This window comes from Saprolegnia parasitica (assembly GCF_000151545.1).
Source record: "Saprolegnia parasitica CBS 223.65 unplaced genomic scaffold supercont2.18, whole genome shotgun sequence".
Taxonomy (NCBI): domain Eukaryota; phylum Oomycota; class Saprolegniomycetes; order Saprolegniales; family Saprolegniaceae; genus Saprolegnia; species Saprolegnia parasitica.
In genome coordinates, this window is record NW_012156412.1 from 189,695 (window position 1) to 216,385 (window position 26,691).

The 26,691-nt window shown below is 59.5% G+C and overlaps 11 protein-coding genes and 1 pseudogene across 12 annotated transcripts; 7 read left to right on the top strand and 5 right to left on the bottom strand.

The window, feature by feature from the left end:
- The first annotated feature begins 182 nt into the window (after positions 1–182).
- On the top strand, positions 183–3,951 carry SPRG_05906 (hypothetical protein). Its single transcript, XM_012344483.1, has 14 exons — positions 183–306; positions 359–404; positions 456–614; positions 659–747; positions 797–914; positions 961–1,474; positions 1,529–1,892; positions 1,934–2,081; positions 2,127–2,665; positions 2,710–3,052; positions 3,098–3,188; positions 3,238–3,374; positions 3,423–3,514; positions 3,560–3,951. Exons 1-14 carry the CDS (start codon positions 266–268, stop codon positions 3,810–3,812), a joined length of 2,934 nt encoding a protein of 977 aa, XP_012199873.1. The 5' UTR covers positions 183–265; the 3' UTR covers positions 3,813–3,951.
- SPRG_05907 (hypothetical protein) lies at positions 3,861–4,843 on the bottom strand. The gene is made up of 2 exons (XM_012344484.1): positions 4,516–4,843; positions 3,861–4,494 (listed from the first exon to the last, which is right to left on the bottom strand). The coding sequence occupies exons 1-2, from the start codon at positions 4,829–4,831 to the stop codon at positions 3,974–3,976; spliced, it is 837 nt and encodes a 278-aa protein (XP_012199874.1). The 5' UTR covers positions 4,832–4,843; the 3' UTR covers positions 3,861–3,973.
- A 182-nt stretch (positions 4,844–5,025) lies between these two features.
- Positions 5,026–5,545, top strand: SPRG_05908 (hypothetical protein). The gene has a single exon (XM_012344485.1). The coding sequence runs from the start codon at positions 5,065–5,067 to the stop codon at positions 5,506–5,508; it is 444 nt and encodes a 147-aa protein (XP_012199875.1). The 5' UTR covers positions 5,026–5,064; the 3' UTR covers positions 5,509–5,545.
- Positions 5,546–5,687: 142 nt separating this feature from the next.
- On the bottom strand, positions 5,688–6,881 carry SPRG_05909 (hypothetical protein; the record flags this gene model as incomplete). The annotated part of the gene is made up of 4 exons (XM_012344486.1): positions 5,688–5,935; positions 5,983–6,105; positions 6,153–6,281; positions 6,341–6,881. 4 exons carry the CDS (start codon positions 6,879–6,881, stop codon positions 5,688–5,690), a joined length of 1,041 nt encoding a protein of 346 aa, XP_012199876.1.
- Positions 6,882–7,445: 564 nt separating this feature from the next.
- SPRG_05910 (hypothetical protein) lies at positions 7,446–9,242 on the top strand (the record flags this gene model as incomplete). The annotated part of the gene is made up of 1 exon (XM_012344487.1): positions 7,446–9,242. The coding sequence occupies one exon, from the start codon at positions 7,446–7,448 to the stop codon at positions 9,240–9,242; it is 1,797 nt and encodes a 598-aa protein (XP_012199877.1).
- A 140-nt stretch (positions 9,243–9,382) lies between these two features.
- On the bottom strand, positions 9,383–12,439 carry SPRG_05911 (hypothetical protein). Its single transcript, XM_012344488.1, has one exon. It carries the CDS (start codon positions 12,414–12,416, stop codon positions 9,429–9,431), a length of 2,988 nt encoding a protein of 995 aa, XP_012199878.1. The 5' UTR covers positions 12,417–12,439; the 3' UTR covers positions 9,383–9,428.
- Positions 12,440–12,763: 324 nt separating this feature from the next.
- Positions 12,764–13,387, top strand: SPRG_05912 (hypothetical protein). The gene is made up of 4 exons (XM_012344489.1): positions 12,764–12,840; positions 12,896–12,960; positions 13,008–13,090; positions 13,135–13,387. The coding sequence occupies exons 1-4, from the start codon at positions 12,785–12,787 to the stop codon at positions 13,318–13,320; spliced, it is 390 nt and encodes a 129-aa protein (XP_012199879.1). The 5' UTR covers positions 12,764–12,784; the 3' UTR covers positions 13,321–13,387.
- Positions 13,388–14,060: 673 nt separating this feature from the next.
- On the top strand, positions 14,061–16,288 carry SPRG_05913 (hypothetical protein; the record flags this gene model as incomplete). Its single annotated transcript, XM_012344490.1, has 9 exons — positions 14,061–14,186; positions 14,233–14,377; positions 14,421–14,635; positions 14,792–14,914; positions 14,966–15,040; positions 15,104–15,562; positions 15,605–15,710; positions 15,755–15,897; positions 15,944–16,288. 9 exons carry the CDS (start codon positions 14,061–14,063, stop codon positions 16,286–16,288), a joined length of 1,737 nt encoding a protein of 578 aa, XP_012199880.1.
- A 287-nt stretch (positions 16,289–16,575) lies between these two features.
- Positions 16,576–17,388, bottom strand: SPRG_05914 (hypothetical protein; the record flags this gene model as incomplete). The annotated part of the gene is made up of 1 exon (XM_012344491.1): positions 16,576–17,388. The coding sequence occupies one exon, from the start codon at positions 17,386–17,388 to the stop codon at positions 16,576–16,578; it is 813 nt and encodes a 270-aa protein (XP_012199881.1).
- Positions 17,389–17,770: 382 nt separating this feature from the next.
- On the top strand, positions 17,771–20,926 carry SPRG_05915 (hypothetical protein). The gene is made up of 16 exons (XM_012344492.1): positions 17,771–18,002; positions 18,047–18,229; positions 18,276–18,386; positions 18,437–18,460; positions 18,506–18,602; positions 18,656–18,927; positions 18,971–19,147; positions 19,197–19,487; positions 19,542–19,661; positions 19,704–19,808; positions 19,856–20,006; positions 20,058–20,193; positions 20,236–20,371; positions 20,415–20,543; positions 20,592–20,690; positions 20,736–20,926. The coding sequence occupies exons 1-16, from the start codon at positions 17,778–17,780 to the stop codon at positions 20,868–20,870; spliced, it is 2,391 nt and encodes a 796-aa protein (XP_012199882.1). The 5' UTR covers positions 17,771–17,777; the 3' UTR covers positions 20,871–20,926.
- Positions 20,927–21,870: 944 nt separating this feature from the next.
- On the top strand, positions 21,871–22,783 carry SPRG_05916 (hypothetical protein; annotated as a pseudogene; the record flags this gene model as incomplete). Its single annotated transcript has 7 exons — positions 21,871–22,023; positions 22,065–22,143; positions 22,187–22,230; positions 22,279–22,349; positions 22,425–22,521; positions 22,570–22,720; positions 22,765–22,783.
- Positions 22,784–22,833: 50 nt separating this feature from the next.
- SPRG_05917 (hypothetical protein) lies at positions 22,834–26,676 on the bottom strand (the record flags this gene model as incomplete). Its single annotated transcript, XM_012344493.1, has 8 exons — positions 22,834–24,887; positions 25,056–25,570; positions 25,624–25,856; positions 25,903–26,051; positions 26,096–26,275; positions 26,322–26,398; positions 26,446–26,542; positions 26,587–26,676. 8 exons carry the CDS (start codon positions 26,674–26,676, stop codon positions 22,893–22,895), a joined length of 3,336 nt encoding a protein of 1,111 aa, XP_012199883.1. The 3' UTR covers positions 22,834–22,892.
- Positions 26,677–26,691: the final 15 nt, after the last annotated feature.

Consider the following 26,691-nt stretch of genomic DNA (forward strand, 5'->3'; position numbering starts at 1 on the left):
ACCAGGCGGCCAATCAGCGTGGCCTTTTCTCGGCCGAATTTGGTTTGCGACCGCAAGATGATGATGATGCAAGCGCCCTTCCTCGTGCCCGCCTTGGTGCCGGCTGCGTCCTGCTTCGTTGCGCTGCCCGAGGCCTACGTCCGGTCGCACCTGCAGCACGCCAACGTACGCCCTTGCGAATGTCTGTGTCTTCTCGTCTCACGCCTGACAGCCCAATGCCGGCGCAACGGTGCTACAGCTCACGTGGCACGACGGGCCCGAACCCATGATGGCCCACGTTGGCTGGGTCGGCGAGCTCGCCCAGAGGTTCGTTGTGTCCATGCCTTTGGCCACCCGACGCATGACGTCGTCTGCCTAGCGAGGCGTTGGAAGTGCCCATGGAGTTTGGTCGATGCTTGGGCCTGGTACCACGATATCGACTCCAAGCGCGATACATGCCAACCTAAGACCTCTAGGCCGACGCAATGGAGCGATTGCCAGGTCTTCGTGTCAGCGTTGCCGTCGCTGCGTTCACGCCGACGGTACCCATGGTGCACATGGAGCCGTGCACGGCGGACGACTGGGAAATCATCCAGTTGCACGCGGGCCATCTCGAGAGCGAAGTGCTTCGCCAGGTCCGTCGTCTCGCCAAGGGTAATTTCTAATCATGCGCCGATAGATCTGCGTCGTCCAGAACGGCCAAGAGATTCCTGTGCGCATCCAGCAGCACATGGTCGTGCACTTGCTCGTCACGCTGCCGCCCGACGTGTACGCTTGCGTCTTGAGCCCAGAACGCTGTGATGCTACTGCCATATAGACCGTGTGCGAGGCTAGCGTCGAATTGCGAAATTGCAATTGCCCCAAAGACGCGGTCGGCGCCCGACGACCCCAACGCACCAGCTCACTATGACGCTTCTCCGCCGCTTGCGCTTCAGGTACCCACTCTTTCGCGTCTTCCTGGCCCACTCGATGTTTCAATAGCCATTGGCGACGACGCTGCCGGATGGCACCGCCGTCGTGCTGCAGCTAGCGCCCGACGAAGTGCTATTGCACCCTGCCACGTACGCGCAGCTCGATGGCCCGCCGTCGGGTCTTCGCTGCGTTTCGCTCTGGCAAGACATTGGGGCAGAAAAACCGTACTACGCTTCATCGTGTCTTGCATCTGCTAACGCTGCGTGGCACAGGACGGTGGTGGTGGCGCGGCTACGCGTAAGCACGTCGGTCGTGCCGCAGTACGTGGCCGTGTCGGAGTCGCTGGCCGCCAAACTGGACCTCGCGCCCGTCACTCGACTTTGCCTGCGTGTGCTCAAGTGCCCGCCTTTGACGCCGCTCAAGGTGGTTCTCACCGTGCCATACGAAGCGAACGAGTGGCTCGATGCACTCGTGACGTGGTGGTCGGCGACCACCGACCTCGTTCTCGAGCCTGCGGGCACATTGCTGCAGCTCCTCGATACGCGGGTGTCGCTCACACTGCGCCTCCGCAACGAGCCACTGGGTATGCTGCCACGACCTCTGAGCTGATGATGACGTAAGCGTTGCTGATGTGCAGAAAGCAGTGCACCGCTGGGTGCGGCGATGGACTATACGCTGATCGCTGCCATCAATGCGCCGCGCAAGGACGACGTGTTGATCCAGGTCGCGTCAGTCCCGGTGCCCGTTGCGGCGACACCCGCAAAGGCCTTGCCGCTCGTGTGGCCTGCGCTCGAGACGGTCTTGCGTGAGGTGGAGACGCAATCCAACCCGATCGTGTGTCGTCCCCATGCAGCGGCCCGCGTGCTGCTCGGCGCACCGACGCCACCAGGCTCTGTTCTCTTGTACGGGGCGCGGGGCGCCGGCAAGTCGGCACTGCTCAAGCTACTTACGCACCGTGCAGCAACGTCCCAAAATGTTCTGAGCGCAACGCTAACGATGTCGTGCCGCGACCTTCGCGGGCTCAAGATGGAGTCGGTGAAAGCAAGCTCCAGGAAGCCGTTTGCCCGGGCCTCCACTTTGCGCCCTGTGTGCTTTGTCTCGACGACCTCGACGCCCTCGTGCCGCCCGAGGCCGACGATGGCTCGAATGCCAACGACCAATCACGGCGCATCGCCGAGCACCTCGCCGAAGTATTTGCGAACCTTTCCTCGTCCATCTTGACCTTGCAATCATAGCTGCTCAAGCATGTCCGCGCGGTTCAGAGCGCCTTTGCAACGCAGCTGCGAGCGGCCGCTCCGTCGTCGGCGCAGCTCGTGTCCGCCAGTACGAAGAAGAGCGTTGCTGTCGTAGCGACAGCCCGCGACGCGTCGGCCATCCACCCGTACTTGCGAACATGCGGCCTCTTTGACCGACCGATCGAGCTAAAGCTGCCGGACGTCGGGGCGCGGGAACGCATCTTGCTGGCGCTTTGGCGCCAAAAACAATCAAATGGCAGTGACGAGCCCGTCGACGCACAGACGGCGGCGCACAAAACCGAGGGCTTTAGTCCGCGGGATCTGCACCACGTCGTGGACCGCGCGTTGCACCAGCACGCGATTCAGCTGCGCACCGGGCCGCCACGCGCACCCTTCGAATTTCTCGCGGGCCTCACGGACTTTACGCCCGCGGCGCTCCGTGGCGTGGATCTTTTCAAGAGCTCGATTCACTGGGCCGATGTCGGTGGCCTCCACGACGTACGCACGATGCTCAAAGAAACGCTCGAGCTCCCTACCAAGTACGACGTTGTTGTGGTCGGGACGGTCTTGCTTACTCCACTAGGTACATGAAGCTCTACAAGGCCGCGCCGCTCAAGCTCCCGTCCGGCGTCCTTCTGTACGGCCCGCCTGGCTGCGGCAAGACGATGCTGGCAAACGCTGTCGCGAGCGAGTGCGGCCTCAATTTCATCAGCGTCAAGGGCCCCGAAGTGCTCAACAAGTACATTGGGGCCAGCGAGCAAGCGGTGCGTGACCTCTTCGCGCGGGCCGCCGCAGCCGCACCGAGCGTCCTCTTCCTCGATGAGTTTGACGCCATCGCGCCCCGCCGCGGCGCCGACAATACGGGCGTCACGGACCGCGTTGTGAACCAGCTACTCACGTTCCTCGACGGCGTCGAGTCGCGCTTGGTTCGAGGACGTTGATGGTGTCTCTCTTTCAACGAGCATACATAGGGCGTATATGTGCTCGCCGCAACGAGCCGACCCGACATGATCGACCCGGCGTTGCTGCGGCCCGGTCGTCTCGACAAGAGCCTGTACTGCGGTAGTGCCACGTACATTTTTACACGGCGGGGCTGAGCGAGGTCACGTAGGCTTTCCGACCATGGCCGAACGACTCGACATTTTGAAAGCGGTGGCGCGCAAGATGGACGTGACCGCCGAAGCGGCGGCGTACCTTGCTGTCGTGAGCCAGCACACGGAGCTCTACACGGGCGCCGACCTCCAAGCCGTACGGATCGTCCGTTTGGAGACGATCTGATCGCGGGGATGTGGCTAGATTTTGTATGCAGCGCAGCTCGAGGCGGTGCACGAGACGCTGCCGTCGACAGCCACGGCACATGACTGGGAAATGGATCTCAAGGACGAAAGGTACGCGGATGCTCACGATGAAAAGCACGCGAAGGACAGGTGTAGCGACCAAAGTGTGAGCTTCTCGCCCAAGAAGGACGACGTGGCGGCGGCGACGGTCGGCGGCGTCTCGCGCATTCTACAGCGCCACGTGGAGAAGGCGTTCAAGGCGTCGCGGCCGTCCGTCTCGATGGACGCCAAGCGGCACTACGACCACATGTATGGGTCGTTCAACAACAGCAAGGCGCCCCGGGTCACCGACTTTTCAACGGCCAGCAGCGACGTGACGGTCGAGGCGCAGCGCTCGGCGCTCTACTAGCTCGCCTGTTGCAGAACATGACAAAAGTGTGTCGACGGCCTGTCGTATGTTGCCCAATTGGTCAAGAACAAGCGGAAACTTGTCCACGTAGAAACGATCAACAATCAATATGGCGGTCATTCAATACCTAGTATGGAAATTGAGATCGCGGGGTTCGAAGCCTAGGCAACGCCAGCGACTGGTCGGGCTATGGCGGCTGCGTCATGGACGTTGTATGCACCTGGGATCGGATGGCGGGGTGCAACCACCTCGAGGACGCCCGTCGGCAGCTGGCGGAAGCGGAGGTTGGCCACATCGAAGGCGTGACGCGGCCACGCGTGGGCGACGACGAACCGGCCAAAGCGCGGCTGCCGGTGCGTGTGCATAAACACCAAGTCGTGCGGCGTTGGGAACTTGTAGCCAGCGATCTGCAAGTGGCCATCGGGCGTGACCGAGACGGTCGTCGACGCTCGGTTGACGCCGGCGAGATTGACGCGCAGCACGACGCTGTTGCCTGCGTCGACAAACTGGGCGTTAGGCGTCCACATGGGCAGTGCGTCGAGGAGGCGCTGCATCTCACGGACCTCTTGGTCGCTCTGCGCTGGCACCGACATTTCGGGCAGTACGGTCTTGGCAAGTGCGAGCAGGCGCTCGAGCAGGCGCTCGCTCTTGGCCGCAAGCTCGTCGGCCACTTTCAAAAGACCTTGGATCCGGTGCACGCTACGCTTGCGCTCGGCGCGAATCGTCGCGTCGCCGTTGCTCTCGATCGTGTCGAGCTCCATGAGCAGTTGCGTGAGACGCTCGGACTGCGCGAGCACCCGCGCGCGATACTGACCAAGTCGCTGCTTGCACTGCTTTGTGCGCTCTGCGTGGTCCTGGTTCATGCGCACTGCTGTGATCCATTTCGAAGCGGCCAGAGTCGCGGCTGTGATGTGGTGTTGGTGCACAAGCCGGGAAGTCACCATGTCGGTCGCGCGATCAATGTGGCCAGCGATTGCCACCAGCTGGCTCGTAACGGACGAGGTGCTTGTGGATGTCATTGAGAATGCAGAAATGAACTGCCCTCTTCATCATGCCATGCCCATGGAGCAGCTTTGTCCGCAGCTTCGCGAAATCGGTCAGCTCCGCCTTTCTCGAAGCTCGCGAATCTGTCGCTTCGAATTCTTTTTTCCCAACGATTTGATTGGTCGATGGAAAACTATATTCGGCCAATGGCATCGCGAGGGTAATTGCCGTCCATTCCGCCAGCCCAGAAGCCCGACCGAGCACGACGATGATCTACAACCTCTACATCTTCAACCGGGCGGGCGCCTGCCTCCTCTACGAGGAGTGGAACCGCAGCAGTGATGCCATGACGCTGAGCGACGCCGAGGAAGAGAAGCGGCTCATGTTCGGTCTCATCTTCTCGTTGAAGGAGTTTCTCCGCAAGATGGCACCGACGGCCTCGACGACGTCGTCGCAGTCGCTCAAGACGTTCAAGACGGACACGTACACATGCCACCACTTGGAGACCGCGTCAGGTCTGCGCTTCATTTTGACGAGCGACAACAACACGGGCGACCTCCAAGACGTCCTCCAGCACCTTTATGGCAACCTTTACGTCGAGCTCGTGACCAAGAACCCGGTGCACGACGCCAAGAGCACCAAGCCGATCAAGTGCAAGCTCTTCCGGCACAGCGTCCGCCACTACATGGAATCGCTGCCTTGCTTTCGATAAGATGCTCAATGCACGCCTGCCTCCTCCTGCTTGCCCATCGTCGTGGCGTTCATCGACTCCTGACGCATATCGCCACGGCTCGTACATTACGTACGTCGCAGAAGCAACAATGGATTTACACAACCTTCCTTTGACGTGTGATGCGTGGCGAGGTGCTTAGACGGGCACCTTACGAGTGCTTAGACGAGTGCCACGTTTTTGGCAATTCGGTACAGCGAGTCGAGCATCTCTTCGACGTCCAAGTCGGCTTCGTACGCGGCCATGGCCTTGACGACGCGCGGGTCGTCCGAGAGAATGCAGTCCTTCAAGCACCCTTTCTCTGTCGGCGAAATGAGCTTGTCCGCAGCGATGCGGGACGCGGCTTTGAGCGCGAGCGTGTAGCGCGCCCGGCGAACAGCATGCTCGTGCGCCGACGGCTTGGTGGCTTCTACACGACGCTTAGCGCTTCCACGCGACCTCAAGCGATGGTCGTACGTCCAGCCGAGATGTCGTCGAGCGACCGGCGCGTGCGCAGCTTGCGCGAGAGCTGGTCGGCCTTGAGGTTGCGCTCCAGCGAGTGCATCACGCCTTGGATCGCATTGGCGACCTGCGGCGGCTCTACACGCAATGCCGATCGCATCGAAGATGTCGAGAGATCATCCAACCGGGGCAAATGTTTTGCGACAACATGTCCTGCATGCCCGGACGCGTCTCGAGGAGGTGACCGACTTGGTTCTCGATCATTGCGCGCTCGAGCTTCTTGGCGGTCGCAAGCAAGCTTGGGGCCACTTGACCTACGCGTAGGCTCCATCATGGAGATGTCGATGATGTGAGGGACGTGGGTGCATTGTACCGTCGTCCAGCACGCCTTGTTCCGTGAGCTCTTTCTGGGACGGCCGGCGGTTGATTTGCTTGTGCAGCTTGTCGGCCGTGAGCTGCCGCTTGAGCTGGTCGCTTTTGGCCTGAAGCGTCGGCGCTACCTTGGAGCTGTTCGTCACAAGGCCTTGATCCGCTAGCTCGTGGAGCGACCGACGTTTCTCGAGTAAGTGGTTGACCGAGTTGGCACTTAGATTGCGCTCGAGCAGCTTGGCCGACGCTTGGATCTGCGGCGCCATGTTCAGCGTATGAATGATATTCTGCTGATCCAAGTCCGCAGCGCCTGGGCGTGCCGAGAGCCGGCGTTCAATCTTGGGCGCCAAAGTCTCCATGCTCAAGTCGTCGACCGGGTGCACCTCGTCGGGGATGTCCGAGGCCAAGGGCGACGAGGCCGACGTCTTGGACGTCGAGACGGGCGTCGACGGGTAGCTCGAGCACTTTGGCGCCGCCTTCTTGACGGGCGACGACGGCGCGGTCGTCACGCCGGCCTTCTTGCCCTTGTTCGCCTTCTTGGCCATCTTGCCACCGGTCCGAAAATGGCCTCTCCGCGATCCGGATACAGCCGCCCCACGTTGAAGTGAAACCAAGCCGGGATTTCGACCAATCCCATTTCGGCAAAGATCGCATCCGGATAACAATGTCCGGATACGATGCGACTTGGGCTCGTGAAAGAACCGCCGAGCGAACGCTCCCGACACTACCAACGACCACGCAAGCACTCCCGCGGCCAGTAATGCAATGGACGCATACCTTTTCTCGCGGTCGAATCCGGTGACGACCACGGGAATTTCATTCCCTTGCGACCAACCAACTGTGCCAACCCGTGAACAGGGGTTGACGCGAAACGGACTATAAGCAAGCTATATTTGGCAGTAAACAAAGATGAATACCGAACAGCCATGTTGCTTGCATCCCAAAGCCATGCGCGACCGTTGCTTGTCGCCTCGAAGAAACCGACTTTGGTAATCCTGACTGACTCATTCCCAAAATTGGCTGGTCACATGAGTAGTGTGCCGATGATACATCATCTGACGCTCGCTGACGTGCGCCTCCAAGGGCTGGTTCGTCGTCCGATCTTGGCCATGGCCTTTCTCAAACACCTCGTGTCGACGGCGTTTCTCTTGACGTGCACGATGGTCATGCTCGAAGCGTCGCCCGGTGAAGAAATTTTCGGAAAGCTCTACTTGAGCAAGTCGCTGAGCCCGATCATTTACAGCACCTTTGCAGCGCTCAATGCGCTTGCGATTGCATCGCTTCTCTACTCGATGAAGCGAGCGACCAAGAAGGTCCAAGGACCCTCGGTCGTGCTGGTGCGTCCCACGCACTGGTCGCAGCGCTGGCTGCAGCACGACGCCACCCTCATGGTCTTTCAAACGATCGAGACAACGATCCACGTGCTCCAAGCGTACCGTCTCAGCCTCTACTGCGTCGACATTGCAGTCGCATCGGCGTACGCGCTCGTCATTAGCGCCGGGTGCCTCGGGATCCCGTGGCTCTTTTTCTCGACGCGCTTCTTTGTGAAGACGACCCTCGTCCTCTTCCTCAACAGCTTTGTGAGCTTTGTCCTCGCCGTGGGCATTTCCCAGGTCCAGTTTCTCATGCCGATTGCAATGACCATGTACAGCGACAAGCGCCATGAGTACTCGCTGTCGTGGATGACGCGCAACTTGCCACTGCTTCGCTTTCTCTTTCCGAGCTCGGCGGTGGAGCTTGGCGCCAACACGGTGCTTTTCGCGTCCAGCTGGATCAACCTCCGGCGGCTCGTCAACCATGTACGATTGCGTCGACCGTTGTACGTGCGCTCGCCGAGGCTGAGGTCCCTGCGTCGCAGCTTGTCTGACTCGTTCGAAGCCATTACGGACGTGCGCAAGTCGTTGGAGTTTCGCCACAGCCGCGCCAAACGTGGTTTTTTCTTGCTGCAAATGGTGCTCGGCCTCGCGCTGCTCGGTAATGTGGTGTACACGCATGCGATGCGGGTCGCGTGCCCTCTGGACTGCATCCTCGAGACTGCGCCGTGGTTTGAGACCACATGCTCGTGCCGGTACCTTCGTCTCAACTGCATCGCGCTCCAAACACAGACGATCACGAGTGCGCTCGTTTCACCGGATATCTGGGGACCCCACGTCTTTGTGCTGCATATCGTGCAGTGTCCGTTAACGCACGGTGTCGACGTCAGTCTCTTGACTCCGTTCCGCGACCTTACGGGACTTGTTCTTGAAGTCTCCAACCTCTCCGAGTGGCGCTTCAACGGCTCGATGTGGCCGCCGTCGCTCTTGAGCTTGAAGATTTGGTATGCGAATCTGACGACGCTTCCCGACGTCGTGTACACTCTGCCCCCCAACCTCCAAGTGCTGGAGCTGCAAGGTAATCGCCTAGCGCACATTCCGAGTGATGTGTTGCCGCACTGGCAGTCCCTCTCGTCTCTTTCTTTATCCGACGCGGCGCTGACGTTTCTACCCGATGCAATGGCGCAGCTCACAGCACTCGAGCGCCTCGACGTATCGAGCAATCGGCTGGGAGCGCTCCCAAGAGCGTGGATCTCGACGCTGCCACGCCTCACCCACCTCGAGATGGCCAACAACAACATTTCGGTTCTCGGCAGCGATTTGATTACAGCACGGCCGCACTTGATGCTCGATCTGAGCAACAACCCCATCGCAAGCGTACCAGCGACCGCCTTTACCGCTGTTCAGCGCCGACGACTGCTTCTGGATGGCTCGCCATTCTGCTTGAGCGAAAAGGCGGTGATCGGGTGCGCACCTGTCTGCGCCGAGTCGTGCTCCAACTTTAGTTGGCAAGACAACGTGTGCCAACGAGGCTGCAACAAACCCACGTGTTGCCGTGGTGACGGCGGCGACTGTGCCCATCTCTTTCCGTAGCAAGCCACAGATGCACTGGGCTGTCGTAGTTCCAAGTATCATCGACTGCACAGTCTCTGCCGTGGAAAGATCGGCAGGGTCGGATAGCGTGTCCCGTTGATTTTGCCTGCGGGTTCACGACATGGAAACTCAAGCGCAAAATTGTGGCCCATAGACCCCATTGGCCAACTTAAAGGATTTCTTGAATTACGGCGCCGCCGCTTCGCGGGCTTCAATGTCCTGCAGCATCGCGGCCACTTCAACTACTTCGGGCAAGTCGGCAAACGTCACTTGGACCTTCTTCGTGAGCGTCTTGAGGTACATGCGGCAGTCGTACAGGGCGGCTTTGGAGCCGTCTTGGAGGTAGTCGTTGGCGAGGCGCAGGGCCGCCTTGCAGAGCGGCACAAGGTCGTCGACATTGGTCTCCCACCCGGCCTTTTGGAGCGCACGGCACTCCTTCAAGCGGCACTCGCGCGCCTTCTGGGGCTGTCCGACGCCGTCTTGAAAGTGCGCGTAGACCTGCCACACCTTGGCGTCGTTGGTCACAATCGATGTAATGCGACCGAGGAGCTTCCCGAGCTGCTTGGTGTAGTTGTACTCGGACACGGGCGGCGCGATCGTCGGGATCTTGTCCTCGTCGTCGTCATCGAGGACGGCCATCGAGCCGACATCGACGAGGGATGCGTCGACCGAGTCGTCGTCGACCGCGGTCGTACCATCGTCCTCGCCATGTGTTGTGCTCTTGGTCGGGTAGACAATGGCTTGGACGAGCCACGCGAGCACTTCGTGGTCGATCGGACGCTTGTGCTTGTCCCGCAAGTCGAGCAGCATGTGCATCGCGTACATGGCGTCGCCGTACCGCGCGCACTCCATGGCGCAGAGGAGGAAGTTCTCCCACATCTGCCACATGTTGCGCTTCTGCTTGAGCGCCTCCTGGAAGGCCGAGAAGGCTTGGCCATAGTTCTTCAGTCGGAGGTGGATCGAGCCAATGTTGCCCCACGCTTCGCCGTCGTCGGGCGAGAGCTGCACCGCGTGCGTGAAGGCCTCGAACGCGACGACCCACTGCGACATGCGCATCGCGAGGGACCCGAGGAAGAACCATGCTTGCGTAAACATGGGCTGCACCTTGGTCGCGTCCTGGAGGTGCGCAATCGCGGCCGGGATGTCGCCTTGCTCGTAGAGCTTGCGCGCCCACGAGCGCTTGGCGCGGGCGAAGCGGCCGTTCGAGACGTTCCACGACGTCTCGTAGTGCGCGACGTCGTCGGTGATGTCGCCGAGCGAGCACCACATGAAGGGCGTCGGCGCGACCTCGAGGCGCTGGCGCACCATGGCTTCGGCGCGCTTGGGCTGGTCGAGTAGCTGGTGGCACTGGACGATCTCGTCCCACATTTCGAGCTCCTTGAAGATCTCGAGCGCGCTGTTGTAGACGCCCAGACCGAAGTACCGCTCGGCGAGGTCCCGCTTGAGCGCATACCGCGGCGGAAAGACGAGCGAGTAGATGTGTTCCATGCGTTCGTGCGCGGGAGCTGCGTCCTGGATCATCTTGAGCGACGTCTGCGTGATCGTGAGGCGCGTCGTGTGCTGGTCGACAAGCGCCTGCATCTGAAGCACCGCGCGCTCGCGGGACCGCATCGTCTCGCACTCGAGCCACGCACGCTCGAGCAGACCCGTCGAGTAGACCATCCAGTTGTTGGGGTTGTCGAGGACGCGCGTGAGATACGGCATCATCTGCTCGCGCGTGAGGCCGTCGTTCGCATTCGAGTTCTTGACGTCGAGGCAGAGCGCCAGCAAGATGGTTTGGTCGACGACTTGCAAATTCGAGTTGTCGATCGTGTCGGTGAACGCAATCTTCTCGAGCAGAATGTTGTCCGGGTCGGCTTGATCGCGCGTGATGGTTCGGTACGCGGCCTCGCCATCTGCGACGAGCTTGTCTTCGGCCGAGAGTTCGTCATCATCATTATCTTCCGACGCGCCCGTGCTGAGCCCACCAAAGTCGACGTGCGTGGTTTGGGCCGTCGCGGCTGCAAACTCGGAGCTTGTCTGTGTGTTGGCGACGCGCGACTTGGCGAGCAGCACCATTTGAGCGACTTCTTTGACTTGAAACTTGGTGCGCTTCCCCATCGAGCCCGAGAGCTGAACCTGGAGACCCGTGGTCTGCAGCGCACGGCTGAAGTCGGCGCGGCCCTTGTTCTTGACCTCGAAATAGTGCTGCGCGAGGCCCCACTCGAGCTCGGCGCGGGCCGGAAGGTACGGCGACGAGCAGTTGGCCACGTGGAACGACGAGAGCGCAAACGAAAAGCAGAGCTGCGTCTCGGCCCAGAGCGTGTTGCTCGGCGACTTTGTAATGAGGAGGCGCTGGTGCGCAACGAGTGCGCGGCCGCACCACCAATGGTGCGACACCATGGACCGCAGGCCGACCATGACGTCGGTGGAAATCGGGCGCTGGAACCCGTTCAACGTGCGCGGCTGGCGCGAAAGCTGGTCCATGGGCGTAAACGTGTTGATGCGGTCGATCGCCTCCGGGTGCGACCAGTTGACGAACGACTGGAGACCGAGGTAGTGGAGGAGGCAGCGCGCCAGCTCGAGAAAGTACGGGTGCTCGCAGATGCTAAAGGGCGACTCGCCATCGACCTGGAGCGACACAATCGCGTTCGTGTGAAGACGAATCTTGGTCACTTGGCTTTCGTGCGCCGGGAGGAGCACGTGGCAGAGCGCATAGAGGTCCGCGAGCTTCTCGTCTTCAATGGCCGGACCCGTGTAGTTGAGCTGCACGAACAAGTCGAGGAGCGCGATCGCGGCGAATAGCACCGTGTAGCCAAGCGAGAGCTTGTCGTCGGAAGCGGCGAAGCGCACTTCGAGCGCCTGGGCAATGTACGTGCATGCATGCGACGACGCCTGCTTGCGCGCATCCGACTGCTGGAGCTGCGAAAAGAGGTCCTGGACCGGCTGCAAGCGAAGTACGTCGGCGTACTGGCCCTTGGCGAGGAGCAAGGCCATGTCGAGGAGTGCGCGCGTGCGCTCGGATGCGGCTTGCGCGAGCAGCGGCTCGATCGAGGTCGCGTTCGTCTCGAGGATCGCGACCTCGGCCTTCTGGAGAAGCTCGGCGTCCGTGAGCGAGTCGTCGTCGACGACGTTGGCCATGGCGCTAGCATCCATGCCAAAGACGGCAAAGTCGTCATCCGAGTCCGAGTCCATCTTGCTCCTGCGTATCGCGTTCAAAATTGCTGGTCAACATGCTCAGTTCTGGAAAACGCACGGCAATCCCCGCGTTTGATTGGCTAATATAGAATAGGTCAGATTGTTGCTGCTTTTTTGCCTCGAGTCTCAATGAGCAAGAAAAGCTTGCACCTCGCTGGTACTAGTAGAGAGCGCTCATGCTGCCTCAAGCAGACGTACGTCCCAGGTTACCGAGTTGCAAGATGCCATGACGCTGCCGGTGGGTACGGAACAGAAATGCACGTGCAAAAGCAGCCATTATCTGACCATTATCTGATCTTTTCCAATTAAGTGCGATGTTGAAAAGCTCAGTAAAGTACGGATCCCGACCCGTGAAGCGGCGCCGCATGGCGACGGCCAACGAATTCTTCGCGCGGTCGCTCGTGGCATATGGGCCCAGCTGGTAGGAGCATGGAGGGTCATGCATGGGCGAGGAAGACCATGGAGCGATGATGCAGGATGCAGACGATCACGAGCATGCATGTGCTCGTCGTCGGACTCCGGGGCGTCGGCGTCGAGCTCGGTACGTCGACACCTCCGACATGGAGATGCGCATGCTCGATGATGTAGTCAAGAACCTCGTGCTACATGGCATCCGCGACCTTACGCTCTACGACGACGCGCTCGTCATGGACGACGACCTACCGACGAGCGTACGACCATGAGCTTCGGCAGCGCTCATTGCGCGATCTACTAGACGTGGTATGGGCCCAGCCACGTCGGGCAGAAGAAGTCGGTGGTCATCAAGGAGGCGGCGAGCGCCAAGAGCCCCTGTGCGACGCTACGGACGCTCTCGGGCGTCTTGACGCCGGACCTCCTCGTCCACTACCATGTACTTGGAGATGCACGAGAGGGGACCTCTGCCCACGCCCTTCCGTTCTAGCTCGTCCTCTTCACTAGCGGCGGCCTCTCGCGCGAGGAAATCGTCGGTCTCAACGAGTTTTGCCGGGCCCAAGACCCTCCCATTGGCACGATCGTCCTCGAGAGCCGAGGCGTCCTCGCATCCCTCTTCGTTGACTTTGGACCGGCCCACGAAGTCGTCATCTTGATCGACCATGGATGACGCGATCATGGCGTTGCATCCTTTAGGCGTGGGAAGACGACAGCTTGGAGTTTACTGTGGTGTGTCTTGATACAAGCACGGGCCTTGTGACTGTGCGGGAAGACGTCGTCGAGCAGGTAGGCAGTCATGTGCGTCATTGACGTGGCTGACGACAAGGGCAGCGATTGCAAGGGGGCGACGTGGTCGCGTTCTCGTTCTGCTCAAAAGAAGATGCAAGTGCCTTACCGTGGCCGCACGCCGAGCAGTGCTGCATCACTCGCATCGCATCGCCTTCCCATTTCTACATTGACGCTGGACGAGGTCGAACGATATCTCACTTGAGTACGCTGCCTCGGCTCAAGCTGCGGCGCGTCCGTGGCATGCGTCGACTCGCGCACGTACAGGCATCATGTCACGAGGAAATCTCTCGGACATATGCCCCATGGCCCGTAGAAAAGCTACCGTGAGTCGATTCTCAACCCAACGCTCGTCGAGTGTCCCTACTACACGAGCTCCAAAGACACGGGTACCAGCCTCCACGTGTCGTGTGCACGCGCGTTTGGATTGCCGTAGATCGAAGCATGCTCGTGCACTGCGTGCTTCACGGCCTCTACACGTACGCTCACATCCACGGCCATTGGCCCGAAGCCAACAACCCAGAGCACGCCAACCAAGTCGTAAAGTGCACGAGGGCCTTCATCGCGGCGGTAGGCATCGCTGTTTCGACGTGCCGCGTCGATTGCAAGCGTATAGAGCGAGAAAGGGCAGTGCGCTGTCCCCACAGTGTCACCGAGCGATGCAAGCATCTTGGAGCTGGCGCGCTGCGCAAGCACCGAGTTTGTACCGCTTAGCACGACCGTCGCGGGCGTCGCAGCGCGCGAAGCCATCAAATGGAGCGGTACTTTTGCGGTGATCGCGGCATCCTTGACTGCATCGTGTAGGCTTCGGAGTTCCGTTGACGCAAGTATGGAACTGGGATGCCACGCATGCGCTGCCGCACCGCGCCGAGCTCACAAAGGAAACTGTCTTCCTCGACCATCACCGTCACCACGAGTGCCACGTTCGCGCCCTCTACGGACAAACCGCCTTGGCGAAGCTACAAAACGCGCGTATTGCTCTTGTCGGCTGCGGTGCTCTTGGCTCCGAGATCGCCAAGGTAGTACACATGTCGTCCTCCAACTTACGAATATGCCATAGAACTTGGTCTTGCTTAATGTTGGCGGCACCAACTTGGCCAATGGCGTTCTTGTTGATGGCGCACTCGTTCAGGTGTGTTTGAGACCGAGAACGGCGCTTCAAGTTACTTGTACAGGTTGTCGACCTCGCAACCCACGCGATTGTTGCGAGCAAGGACGTGGGCTCCAAGAAAGCGGCGTGTGTCAAGACGGCACTTGCGAGCGACTGCAAAGTGCTCGCGATGCATCTCGACCCGGCGGTAAGAAACACCTCGGACTGCATTCAAAGAAGCGCAAACGGACGCATGTAGCACCTCGACGCCGCCTTTGATGCAGCGTTCTGGTCGTCGTTCGATGTACTCGTGTGCACCGCATCGAGCGCGCTGGTGCGCAACCATACGCCGTCGTCCATAGATATAAGATGCTCATTGCCGGCTCTTCAACTCTAGGTGGCCAAGTACCTCGACGAGCAGAGCTTCGTGTACAAGAAGCCCTTTCTCCTCGCGACGGCCGATGCGTGGCAAGGCAGCATCACGGCGTGCGTTCCCGAGGTTACGGAGCGCTGGATTGCTCGTGACGTGGACCCGACTTCACCCTTGCACGTGCTCGACCAAGTGGCTGCGCTGCGAGGTCGCTTCCACAATGTTTCGATCGAGAACGACGTGGGGCTCAAGCACGGACGCGCCTTTGAGGTGGAGCGTATCGCCGTGTTTGCCCAAGGCATCATCGCGCGCCACTTTGGGTCCAATTTACTTGATGTGCAGACATACTGTCGCGACCGTACCCAGAACAAGCTGCTGCGATACGACGCCAACTGGCTACAGAGGACCCTGGCCACATTCGTGCATCTCCAGCGCCTCGGATCCACACCCACGTCGTGTCTGGATCAGGCCTTTAGGCTTTTGCAGGTGTGTCGTGCTTCCTTTAACGATATCTCACCGCAGTGATAGATTCTGTTTGTCGAAACCAGCACCGTGTTTGATGCGACCCAACGTTCCCACCTTGCGTTGCTACACGTGACCGCCGTTCTCTTGGCGCGCAGTGTTCAGCTTGCTTGTAGCCTCCACCGTCCAATTTGCTACTCACCGACGCCCTTTTAGTCACGCTAGAAGACGTCGCAGCCACTTCGTGGACACCTCCGGCCAACGCATACAACAACAACCAAGGCGCTGATGCTCAGCACCCGTCTCTGAGCGACGTGCAGTACATGCTGGGTCGGTTGATGGTTCCTTCTCTCCAGGCGGTGGGTTGTCGTCACTGGAACAGACAATGGCAAGTGCGGTGTGTAGGCCGATGACGCGAGTTTGCACGTCGCCTTTGTACAGCGCTGGTGCAATGCCGTCGCAGACGCGTACGACGTTGCTCCGATCGACTTTTACACGAGCAAAGGACTCTGCGGCGTCTCTCCCCACGTCGTCTCGACCTCGTCCGTGGTCGCCGGTATCGCGACGATCGAGATCCTCAAACTGGTGCTGCAAAAGGCCAACGCGGTGCGCGAAGTTGTATATGCCCCGCACACTTCTCTGCTTCGCTTTGTGCGTCCTGCGGCACCGATTCAGCTTACCTCTATCGCCCACGAACCGACGCGCGGCGTCGCACTCCGCATATGCCCCGAGCAAATGACCTTGTGGTAGGCACACGGGATGTAAGTCTCAAGTCTCTCTACATGCAGATGTAGGCGCATACTGGTGATACCGTGCACGGTAACACCCCGGCTCCTGACAGTCGAAGACATTGAGCGATACCTCAAGGTCGTACACGTCGATTCATTCCTCATCTCCTGCTGAGCATGGAGATATATTAGGCCAAGTACGAGGTCCATGTCGAGTGCATTTTATGGCAGCAAACAACGCTGTACCGCAGCAAAGACACCGCCAAGCGAGCGCACAGGTCGGTCCTTCCTTCGCACGTTGCGGTGGCGCTAAGGCGGCGCCATAGTTTGTTTGACCTCTGGCGCCTCGCGACCGGCTTGCCGCTTTGCGAGGCTTTTCTCATGCTCGAGATGCGTTGCTCGGACGCAGACGGCGACGTCGTCTTGCCGCCGATTCAGCTCGTGCAGCCGCATGGGCTTTAGCTTGAGCTCGGGGTGGTACTTGACGAGCAGATCGCGGACGTTGGAGTATGGATTGCTAATCGAGAGCTGGCGTGCCGAATAGCGTGACGAGCAGCACCCGATCGCGAGGCAGAGGTATGCGACTTGGAGCGCCGCCCAGAGCTCCAAAACGATGCTTACAAGGTCCCGCAGCACGAGCCGCAGCAGCTTCTCCGACGTGACCGGGATCGGCGAGCAGAGCTGGCCTTTCGCCGCGCACTCGGCAATCGAGAGGTAGTGCACCTCCGAGATGGTATCGCACGTGACCAGCGACAGCATCGCCACCAAAAACAGATGCCGGACGCTCGGGTGAAAATTGGTCGAAAAGCCAAACGCAGTGCAGAGCGCGCCGAGCAGCGGACGGTGCAAGCTGTCGAAGAGCGGCACGTTGAGGGCCGTGCTCGGGACCGACGTGGCGTGGGCGAAGAGCGCGAATTGGCAGCCGAGGACGCCGAGGCAGAGCACGCGCAGCACTTTGGTGCAGTACTTTATGAGCGTCACGTCGGGCACTTGGTTGACATTCTCGGTCGCATGCTTGCGACGCGTCGCTCGGTACGCGCACGCAAATCCGACGAGGAAGAAAGCGAGGCCCAGTGAGAAGGTGGTCGCCAGCACCGTCACGTTCGCGTCAAAGTCCCACATCCGGCAATGGCGGTTATCGCCAAAGGCTGCCCTGCCGTGCCCCGGGGCATATCGATTCGCCGTAGGACACAGCACATCGCTGCGACATAGGAGATCTCTTTCTCCCCTTTCTGCCACCGAGACAGTCGATGAATGCGCTGCCACCTGCGAGGAAGCACTCGATCCTCCGACAGATGTAGGTACACGCTTCTAGTAGGTCTTGAGGCGACGGCGAAGAGGGCTGCTCCCAGGGGCACATCCTAGCTAGTATGCACCTCTGGTTGCACGTCAGGAGACGACAAGGTGGGACAGAACGCTGTCCAACGTTTCGCGTGAGTAGTGGGCCGTACCCCGGGGTCCCGATCGGTTTCGCACCTTTTCACAGTGCAAAGTGGCAGATTCGGGTTGGCATGGGAAAGCTACCGACGAACGTGCGCATGCTCATGCGCCAGACGACGCTGCCTCGCATCTCGACGGCGACGCCCGGCGTCCAGCGCGCGTGCATCGTTAACTTTGGCCTCTCGCTCGCGGGCGCGCCCATGAGCTTTGTCTTTGCGCAGCGCTCCGAAGTCTTCTCGACGCTCTTCGCGCTATCAGGCGCACTCTGCGTGCTCTCGGTGCTAGGCGCCGCCTTGGTACGCCCATGGATACTACGAGCATGCACCATGCTTGTGTCTAGGGCATGGTCAAGACGACGCCGTCGCTCGTGCTGGCCATGCTCTTTAGCATCGCTGCCTGCTATGGCGTCATTTGCACGGGTGGGATGGCCATCTTGTACCTTCCCTTCGTCGCGCCCGAGCTCGCAGGCTACACGGACGGCCTCTATGCGCAGAGCGTGCTCTTCCAGCAGACGCTCGCCGATGTACGACCGCGTCTTGACGATTGCAGGATTCGATTTCTTCTTGTAGAAAGTGAGCCGCGAACGCGCCTACTTGATTGCCACGGGCGTTGTCCTTCTCTGCGTCGCCGTCACGTCGGCGTACGTGGTGCGGAAGCTGCACTTTGCTCTTGGCGAAAAGGTAGGCTTCCGTCTCTTGTCAAAGGTTTCATGCGCCCCTCTCGGTTGTAGCGGTCGGCCGTCACGTTTTTACAGGTGCTTTCTCGACCGCGATGCATTTTCTGACTCGCCGATGCACAGGCCTTTGGGATGGGCATGATTCCGTTCTCGTTCATCCTCGTGGCGGGCGGTCAGTACATCATCTCGTCGCGCACCCTCGCGTCGTCGCCCTTTACAGGTCTGTGTCCCTATCTCCACGCGGCGGTCTCGTCATGGCCTCTATGTGCGCAGGCATCTTTACGTTTCTCTGCGGCATCCTCGTGCTGGTGTTGGCGCTCATGGCCTTTATTGGCTCGGCGTTCGAGTACCGACGGCTCCTCAATACGTTTAGCTGGTTTGCGTTCATCCTCGCGATCTTTCTGCTGGCGAGTGCGATTGCGTCGCTCGCGGTCACGACCAGCATCGAGCGCAGCATCGTCGAAGCGTGGCCCACGATCCGCGTCGTCTTACCACCGACGCTGCAAGCGCGGTACGACCAAGGCCAGTTTTTGCTCTTTGTGCAGGTACAACCCCCGAGGTCCTTGGAGGTCACAACGAGTCGCGTAGCGCAACTTGCGCGGCGTCGCCTACATGGCGATCGTCTCGGGCGCATTCCTCATGCTGCAAGCGCTCTCGGCCATCACGCTCAACGACATCACGCACGTCGTCAAGCGCCGCCACGCCCAAGACAAGCGCTGTCAGCTCGACCCGAATCTGCACCCCGAGTTTGTGGCCCGCCGCGACGTACGTTGTCGTCAGCGAATCTGCACACCGAATCTATATATGTATGTAGTGGCACCGCTTGTTTAAGGCCTCGAAAAAGTCGCAGCGGCTCTTCATGCGCCTCTCGTGCGCGTTGGCGATGCTGACGTTCCTCATCATCACGGTGCTCATGACGCTCACGGTCGTCTTTGCGACGCAGTGCGCGCGGCTCAGCAGAGCGCAGAACGCAACGACTCTGCCACTCGACCCGAACGCGACCACCGTCGCGCTCTCGCATTCGTTTAGCGCGGGCGCCCTCGTCGTGTCGCAAGGCAGCAACGGCTCGGTCGGCCACGTCACGTGCCAGCAAAATGCCATTAGCGTTGAAGCTGCTTGACGCGCAGACTGGTATTGACAGAATTGCTGTTGTGCGTAGACAAAGTACTTGGCGACGGCGACGTTTACAAGAGTGGCGACATCCAACAAGAAGACGAGCGCCTTTGCCGCGTCGCCCTTGAGCAGCTCGTACTTTCTCGGCGTCGACACGTCGTGTCAGGTAGACGCGCATGCTCCACACGCCTCTCGATGGTTCCCGTAGCTGGCGGTGCTTGAATTGGTGTTGCCGAATACGACGGCCGCACCCTTGCTGCAGCTGACGTCGTCCATGGCCGAAGTAAACATCAACCTCCTCTCGCCCTCCGAGGTAACCCATCAAGTTGATACGGCAGAGTTCAAGCCCATGGGAAACAGGACATTTCCTCCACAATGCTCGTTGGTATCAATGTGTCAACGGACCAGGCCAACGTCAACGTTGTCGGTGCATTCCTTGGCACGCAAGCGCTGGCGATGCGATCGAACTCGGGCGAGCTCAATATCAGCACGATCTACGTCAACGCGACGGGTACCTTTTGTGCCACAGAAAATTGTTTTAACGATGACGCACGTTCCGTAGGTGCAAGTGGCGGCCGGCAAAACACGATGTTGGCGTCAACGCTCGGCAGTGTGTCGTTGTTCAACTCGTCGTTGACCGACAGCCCGCTCGTGATCACCACGGACGCCAGCCCCATCGTCGTCGCCCAAGTCACCTCGTACGAGTTGTCGTCATCCACAAAAAGCCTCACACGGCGTAGGCAAGTGACGCGCGGCTACAGCTCGATGACGCTCTCGACGCAATCGGGCTCGCTTCTCTTAAGTGACGTCACGACCGATCGCATCGAACTCCAGTCCACCTCGGGGGGCATTCAAACCGAAGCATTGACGGCCACGGTACCCTGCGATCTCGCAAGGCTAGAGCCCAACGTGGACCTAGGACAACGGGATCTTCCCCGGTCGCATCGATGTCGTCACGATCGGCGGCGCTGTGCGGATGCACAATACCGCCGTCGACGGCTACGTGCACATCGAGTCCAACTCGGGCGACATTTACCTGCATCTCCAGGTGCGATGGGCGCACGGCGAGGATGGCAGTTGATGAATGTTGTGCTAGAGCACATCGTTCGTGGGTTTCTACTATGCGCGGTCCGAGTTTGGCTCGATCACGGTGCAGAAAAGCAACTTTTCTTACGATACGGTTACCGCACTGCCAGTACAGCGAGCTTATTCCCTGGGCCGTGCTTGAACCATTATATAGGCGCAAGACCCGAGGGAAGCCAATGGCTTTATCAATTGCGGCACGAGTTGCAACTACCGAGGCGACATTTACATTCGCAGTCAGCACGGCAACATCAACATTGTGCTGGGGTGCGAGAACCCATCGTGTACCTAGTCCGACGCCCCGTACATTCATATATATACGTGGTAGTAGTATGTTTAAGCGACCGGTACGAGTCTGCTACTACATGTTTGAAAAGGCCGAGGGACAGATATTTTATGGACGGAGTCGACCCAACCACGCGTCGGAATAGGCTCCGACGCTTGATCAAATCTTTCGTGATCCCCACGAGTGTTTCAATTTGGAACCAATTGTCGAGTGCACTCGGAAAAACTAAAACTAGGTCCTGCGGAGTGGGCTGGTAGGAAACGTCTTTGTAAGGCAAGTTAATACCGCATCTGCTTCGCAACGCCCACGCCGGCGGTTGCGGCCCACGACTTCAACCGCACTCTCCTTCTTGCGGTTGTAATCCCAGAGGTCATTCATATCTCATAGGACTAGGAGACGTTTGTCGTTCACAAGAGGAACAGCGATTCCGTGTGTCGTTGCGTCGTTGAGATGGCTGCTTGTTTGCTTCTGGTTGCGTCGTAGGACGAGGCGCCAACGGTCGTACGGTCAACCAACGGTGCGACGACCAACCACGCAAGAGCCCTTTGCCACGCTTGCCGCCCTTTCGCTTCGAAAAAAATAAATGAAACGTGGCGATCGTCAAGCACAGATTGCAATTGGCTACCATGGAGCAACCGAACGACCTTGAAGCGACGCGGTCGAACGACGGTGTGGGGGCAGCACTCTGGGTGGCTGTCATGGACACGTCCATGACAGCGGTTGAAGTTGTGGGCCGCAACCGCCGGCGTGGGCGTTGCAAAGCAGACGCGGTACCGCCTTCATTGTGCTCAATGTCATTGTCAACGTACTTCGTGCCCTCAACGTCCATGACAACGACATTGAGCACGATAGAGGCGGTGGAAGCTACTACCGCGTGTAAAGCAGGAAGAGTTCGCGGCACCACCTCTTCCTGCTTTACCTCGCCTCATAAAGAGGTTTCCTACTAGCCCACTCCCCAGGAACCTAGTTTAGTGCACTCGACAATTCGTTGTCAATTGAAACGCTCATGGAGATCACGGAAGACTTGATCAAGCGTCGGAGCAACCACTTTGATGTCGCGTGTGTGCAGCGCCTCAACCTCGCCAAAGCTGGCCTTAGTACGATCAGCAACCTCGCAGGCTGTTCGGCGCTCGTCGAGCTCAACTTGTCACAAAACCAGGTCTATCGCTGCGATGGACAGCGTGGATCTCAGTGTTTTAGATTTCGAGCGTTCGGGGGCTTCCATCGCTCTCGACTCTCCGCAGCCTCGACCTCTCCCAGAACGCCCTCTCGTCGATCGGTTATTTGCTTTGCAGGCGAAAGCGTCGTCACATGGATCGTAGAGCCTTTTCCGCTGCTGCCCGAACTCGAAGAGCTACGTCTTGACGTTGCCACAGATCGTTGCCGCAAGCCCATTGAAATCATATCGTGTTAGGGCAATCCACTCACGCATAATGTGGACTGGGCAGCCCTCCAAAAAAAGTTCCGCAGCTGCGCCGCCTCTTTGTGCGATCGCGTGCAGTCGCCAAAGGCAGTTTAAGCGGTACGAACAAATGCGTTGAGGAATTACAGCTCAACTAGCGATACAGCAGACAACGACGAGGCGTACCACGGGACACTCCAGCAAGCTTTCCCAAAGCTGGAATTCCTCGACGGGGAAGCCCTCGCCCTACGTCACGTACACCGCGCGACCCTTCGATCGCATCCTTTGAACTGGCGTCCGTAGATTGGTCGAGCTCACGTGTCTGCGCTGCTGGATGCCCCCGAGATCAGCAACCTAGAGAAGGAGCTTGCCGCCGCGAGCTGGGGACCGCTCGACTGGACGCTCGAGCCGCACGACGCTGGCTTCATCGACAAGTGCAAGAAACCCCTCCGCGGTACACCGGCTTGCAAACGCTTCGCGTCATGGACCACTCGATAGCGCTTCTCCACGAATGTGAGAGCGATCTCCACGGGGAGTCCAAGGAGCTGCTGGAAAAGATGCACGACCTCTTGAACGAATAACCGACCTCTGAATTTGTACAAGAATGTAAATTGTATGGTCGTCGACTATGGGAAGTTGGCCACGGGCGTTGGATTGGGCTGCTCTTTACGCAGCGCCTCGCGTTGGTTCCAGAGCCGTTCTCGTTCGACAAGCCATGCTTGGCGCAAGTCCACAATGTCCTTCTTCATTGCATCGATCTCGGCCTTGCGCTGCACACTAGCCTCCGCTCGTGCCTTGATGCCACCCTCGACTTGGGCACGGAGCAACTCGATCTCGACTTGGCGAGCCGCGGCCTCGGCCATCCACTCTTCGCGCGTCAAGAATCGATCGTGGCCGGACGAAGGGATGACTTCGACGGAGCTGGTACTCGTGATCTCGTAGCGCCCAAGCATTTGCTTTTGCTGCTCGGGCGTATACTCGGCTTCGTTCATCTTTGCGATCGCCTCGTCTTGCTTCCCGAGGTACAAGAGACGACTGATTACGCCACGGACCTCGCGCCCGCGCTCGGCTTGCTCCCACCCAAACCGAATCGCTGCGTGCTTGTTGAGCATCGTGCAGTCGGGTGTGAGAGACGCGGGGCCCGATGCAAACACTTCGAGGGACCAGCGTGCCGTGTTTGAGGCCGTTGGCTCGGGCGCCTTGCCAAGGTCCACGAATGGCTTGACGGACTGGAGCTCGTCAGGAGCGAGCCACTTTGCCGTGTCAAAACTACCTTCGACAATGTACCCGTCGGCATGCGGCGGGAGCTGCATGAGCTGCACGCAGTCGTAGTCGCATGCCTTTGCTAGCGATGCACCCGACGCAGCATCGAAGATTTCAAGCTTGAGCGCAGCATTCGACACCGACGTGCACAGTTTAAAGCACGCATCCACAGCGATCCGCGCGGCGCCCTTTTTCGCCTCGTCGGCGCCGTGCAGTACGAACACGTCGCGAAAGAGGGTGTGGTACTTGTTGGGCGTGTAAACACCGGCAAACATCGAGAGCGCGAGGGGTGCGTTTACGAGAGGCCCACTCGATAGCGGTCCGTCAGACGCCACCAAGATCGTATACTTGGCCGGTGGCACGGCGCGCTTGGCGAAGCACTCGAGCAAGATCGTGTACGCCTGCGCATCGTCGCCCAGGTCGATGTGCGCCTCGAGCAAATGGTATCGGGTCACGTCTCGCGTCGTGTTGTTGACAATGTGCAAGTGGAAGAACGCACCGGCCGCTTCGTCCATGAGATGCACGTGAACGATAAGCCGGCGATGGGTGGATGTGCTGGGCGCGACAGTGATCGTCGACTTGTGCACAATGTGCCATGCGTTCGCGGGCATCGCAATGTACTCGCCATTAAAGACCTCGGTGTGCATGCTGCATGTCGTCGTGACACACTCGGGCATGCTCTGGAGGGCGATGGCAACGTCGCTTTCAATCTCGAGGCTGTACCCGGCGCCCAGATTTTGCGGGTACAATCGAAAGACGTGTGCACCCGGCCCGTGGACGTCAAAGGGCAACGAGACAAACGGCTTGAAGAACGGAACTGTTCTGTTGCAGTCGTCGCGCTTGGACACGCTCAGTTGTGGGTCTTCCAAGAGCAGCAAACCCCGGTCCGTGACCGACGGGTCAACGACCGGTGCCGTCTGCAGTGTCACGTACAGCGTCGTTGCGACCACATCGCCAGGCACGTTGACAATGAGAAAGTGGGGCAAGTCGTGCGGAAACGGCGTCCATGTAGACACGGTCACGTCAGTCGGTGATACGACTTGTCGCCTAATGTAACACGACATGTAAGCACTTTGGTGGCTATATACGGAGCGATGTGTGCCACACCATTCCTGCACGAGTTGCAGCGTGTGCGTCGGTATCGTGTGTAGAATCATGGACGTCATTTTGTGGTACTCGAGTGTCTCGGGCGTGAACCCCATGGTCTCGTCCGGAGCTGCGTCGAGCCGCGACGAGTAGATGTAGACCGAGTACGACGGGTGGATCCATCGAATACTCGCCAAAACGAACGCTTCGCCACACACGGCGTTGAAGCTGCGCGTCATTACCGGCGCCAACGGGCAAAGCAGCACCACGTTCTATCCCAAAAGCAAGTTGAACCACAATTCGTCGGAATCCGGGCGCACCGACAGACTGAGCGAGGGTTGCACCTCGACGTTCAAGGCTGCATCGAGCAATGGTGTCACCTACGACAACGGTGTGTAGAAGCGTCCGAATTGGGTGGTAGAGCATGGAGTAATACATACTTTGGCGAGTTCCTCTTGGGCCTTGGCATCCGAGAGCGTCACGTACGGGCGCGACTTCCACGTTGTGAGCGTGTTGAGAATAAAGCCGAGGGAGAACGTCGTCGTGGCCGGGCTGTTCATATTTGAGAGGTGACCGAGCCACGCAAAGACCTTGTAAATCGCCTTGGCAAGGAGAGATGGCCAAATCTCGGTGGAAAGTGTACTGCTGAGAACTAGGACCTTGCCGTTCTTATCGAGAGGAAGGCGGTCGTCGACTTCAATACGCCGCCACTTTCCAAGGACGTAGAGCTTGACGAGGTACTTCCCGCCGGGGTTGGCCACAGGCAACTTTCTCCCACCAACGACTGTTTGCGGGTAAATGTGTTCCCAGTAATACGGCTGGTTGGCCACAAGACGATCCATGAGGTTGTTGATGACGCGACAGCACGATGCAAGAGGCGGGTCGACGTACTCGCCTTCGGGTACGATAGGTCGCACCGCGCGGTTGGGTTCAATGTCCATGCTCGGGGGTGGTCCTACGTATGTGTATGGATGGTACCCATCGATGACGTCGCAAGGAGCTACCAACCAAAGAGATCGACGATCGACATGGGTGACGGAGAGGCCGAAGCTTCAAACACGGCGGCATCGCCGTCGTCGCCGTCGTCCATGATGTCGTCGTCGTTCAAGTCGGCGTCGGCGGCTTGTTTTTGCACGGCGAGCACCTTGAGGTACTTGATTTGCCAGTTCTCTTCGTAATCCATCGAGAGGCGCTCGCGCAGCTCGTGGTCGGCCACGATGCGTGCTTCTTCCGCTTCCCAGCTAGCCACGGCCTTTAGCGCCAGCTCGATCGTCCACCGGTTCGCACCGACTGATATCGTGCGCTTGCTCCGCACTCCAAAGTCGCTGAAAGTCATTTTTCCACTCGCGCTCGGCGCGAAAGCCTGCGGGGGTCGATGTGCCCGACACGTCCCCTGGCTTGGCCAGCGTCACGTCCAGAAGCGGGTCGTAGAGCACCTAAAGAAGCTTCATGAGGCTGGTGCAGAATGGCGTGAGCGCACGTAGCAGTAGCGAGGGACTTTGGCATCGTCAAGCAAGACCTTGTCGTCGACTTTCTTGGCCTGCGCCGACTTTTTGCCGCTGGATTTCGGGTCCGAGGCGGCGGCCTTGGCCACCTGCTTGGGCGGCTCGGGCAATGGAGGCAAGTACTGCGACGGTCGCTTCCAGACCAAAGACGACGTCTACGCATGCATGAGCTCATGGAGCATCCATCCGAGGTCGACGTACATCAATGTGGGGAGGCAACGGCGGTAGACCCATCGGGTCTTCATACAGGTTCGCCGGCGAGTACCAGTTCTCCATCTCTACACGTCATGACCATGGAGCTCGCAGCGCATGGAGCCCGACGTACCGAGGTTGTCGGTCCACTCGAGGAAGCCGACCTTGGGCACGTCGAGAAGGGTCGCGAGCGCGTGGACGTTCTCGGGGACGTTCCGCGGGGGCAGCCGCTGCTCCATGCATGAGCCCCTCGTCCTCATGCAGCGCCATCTACCTCGCGCTCGCTGGCCGTCATGACGGGGCAGCTTCCCTCGTCGTCGCGGGGCTTGGCGGCGCTCGCCGGCGCCGGCTTCTTCGGGGGCATGGCGGAATCGAGATC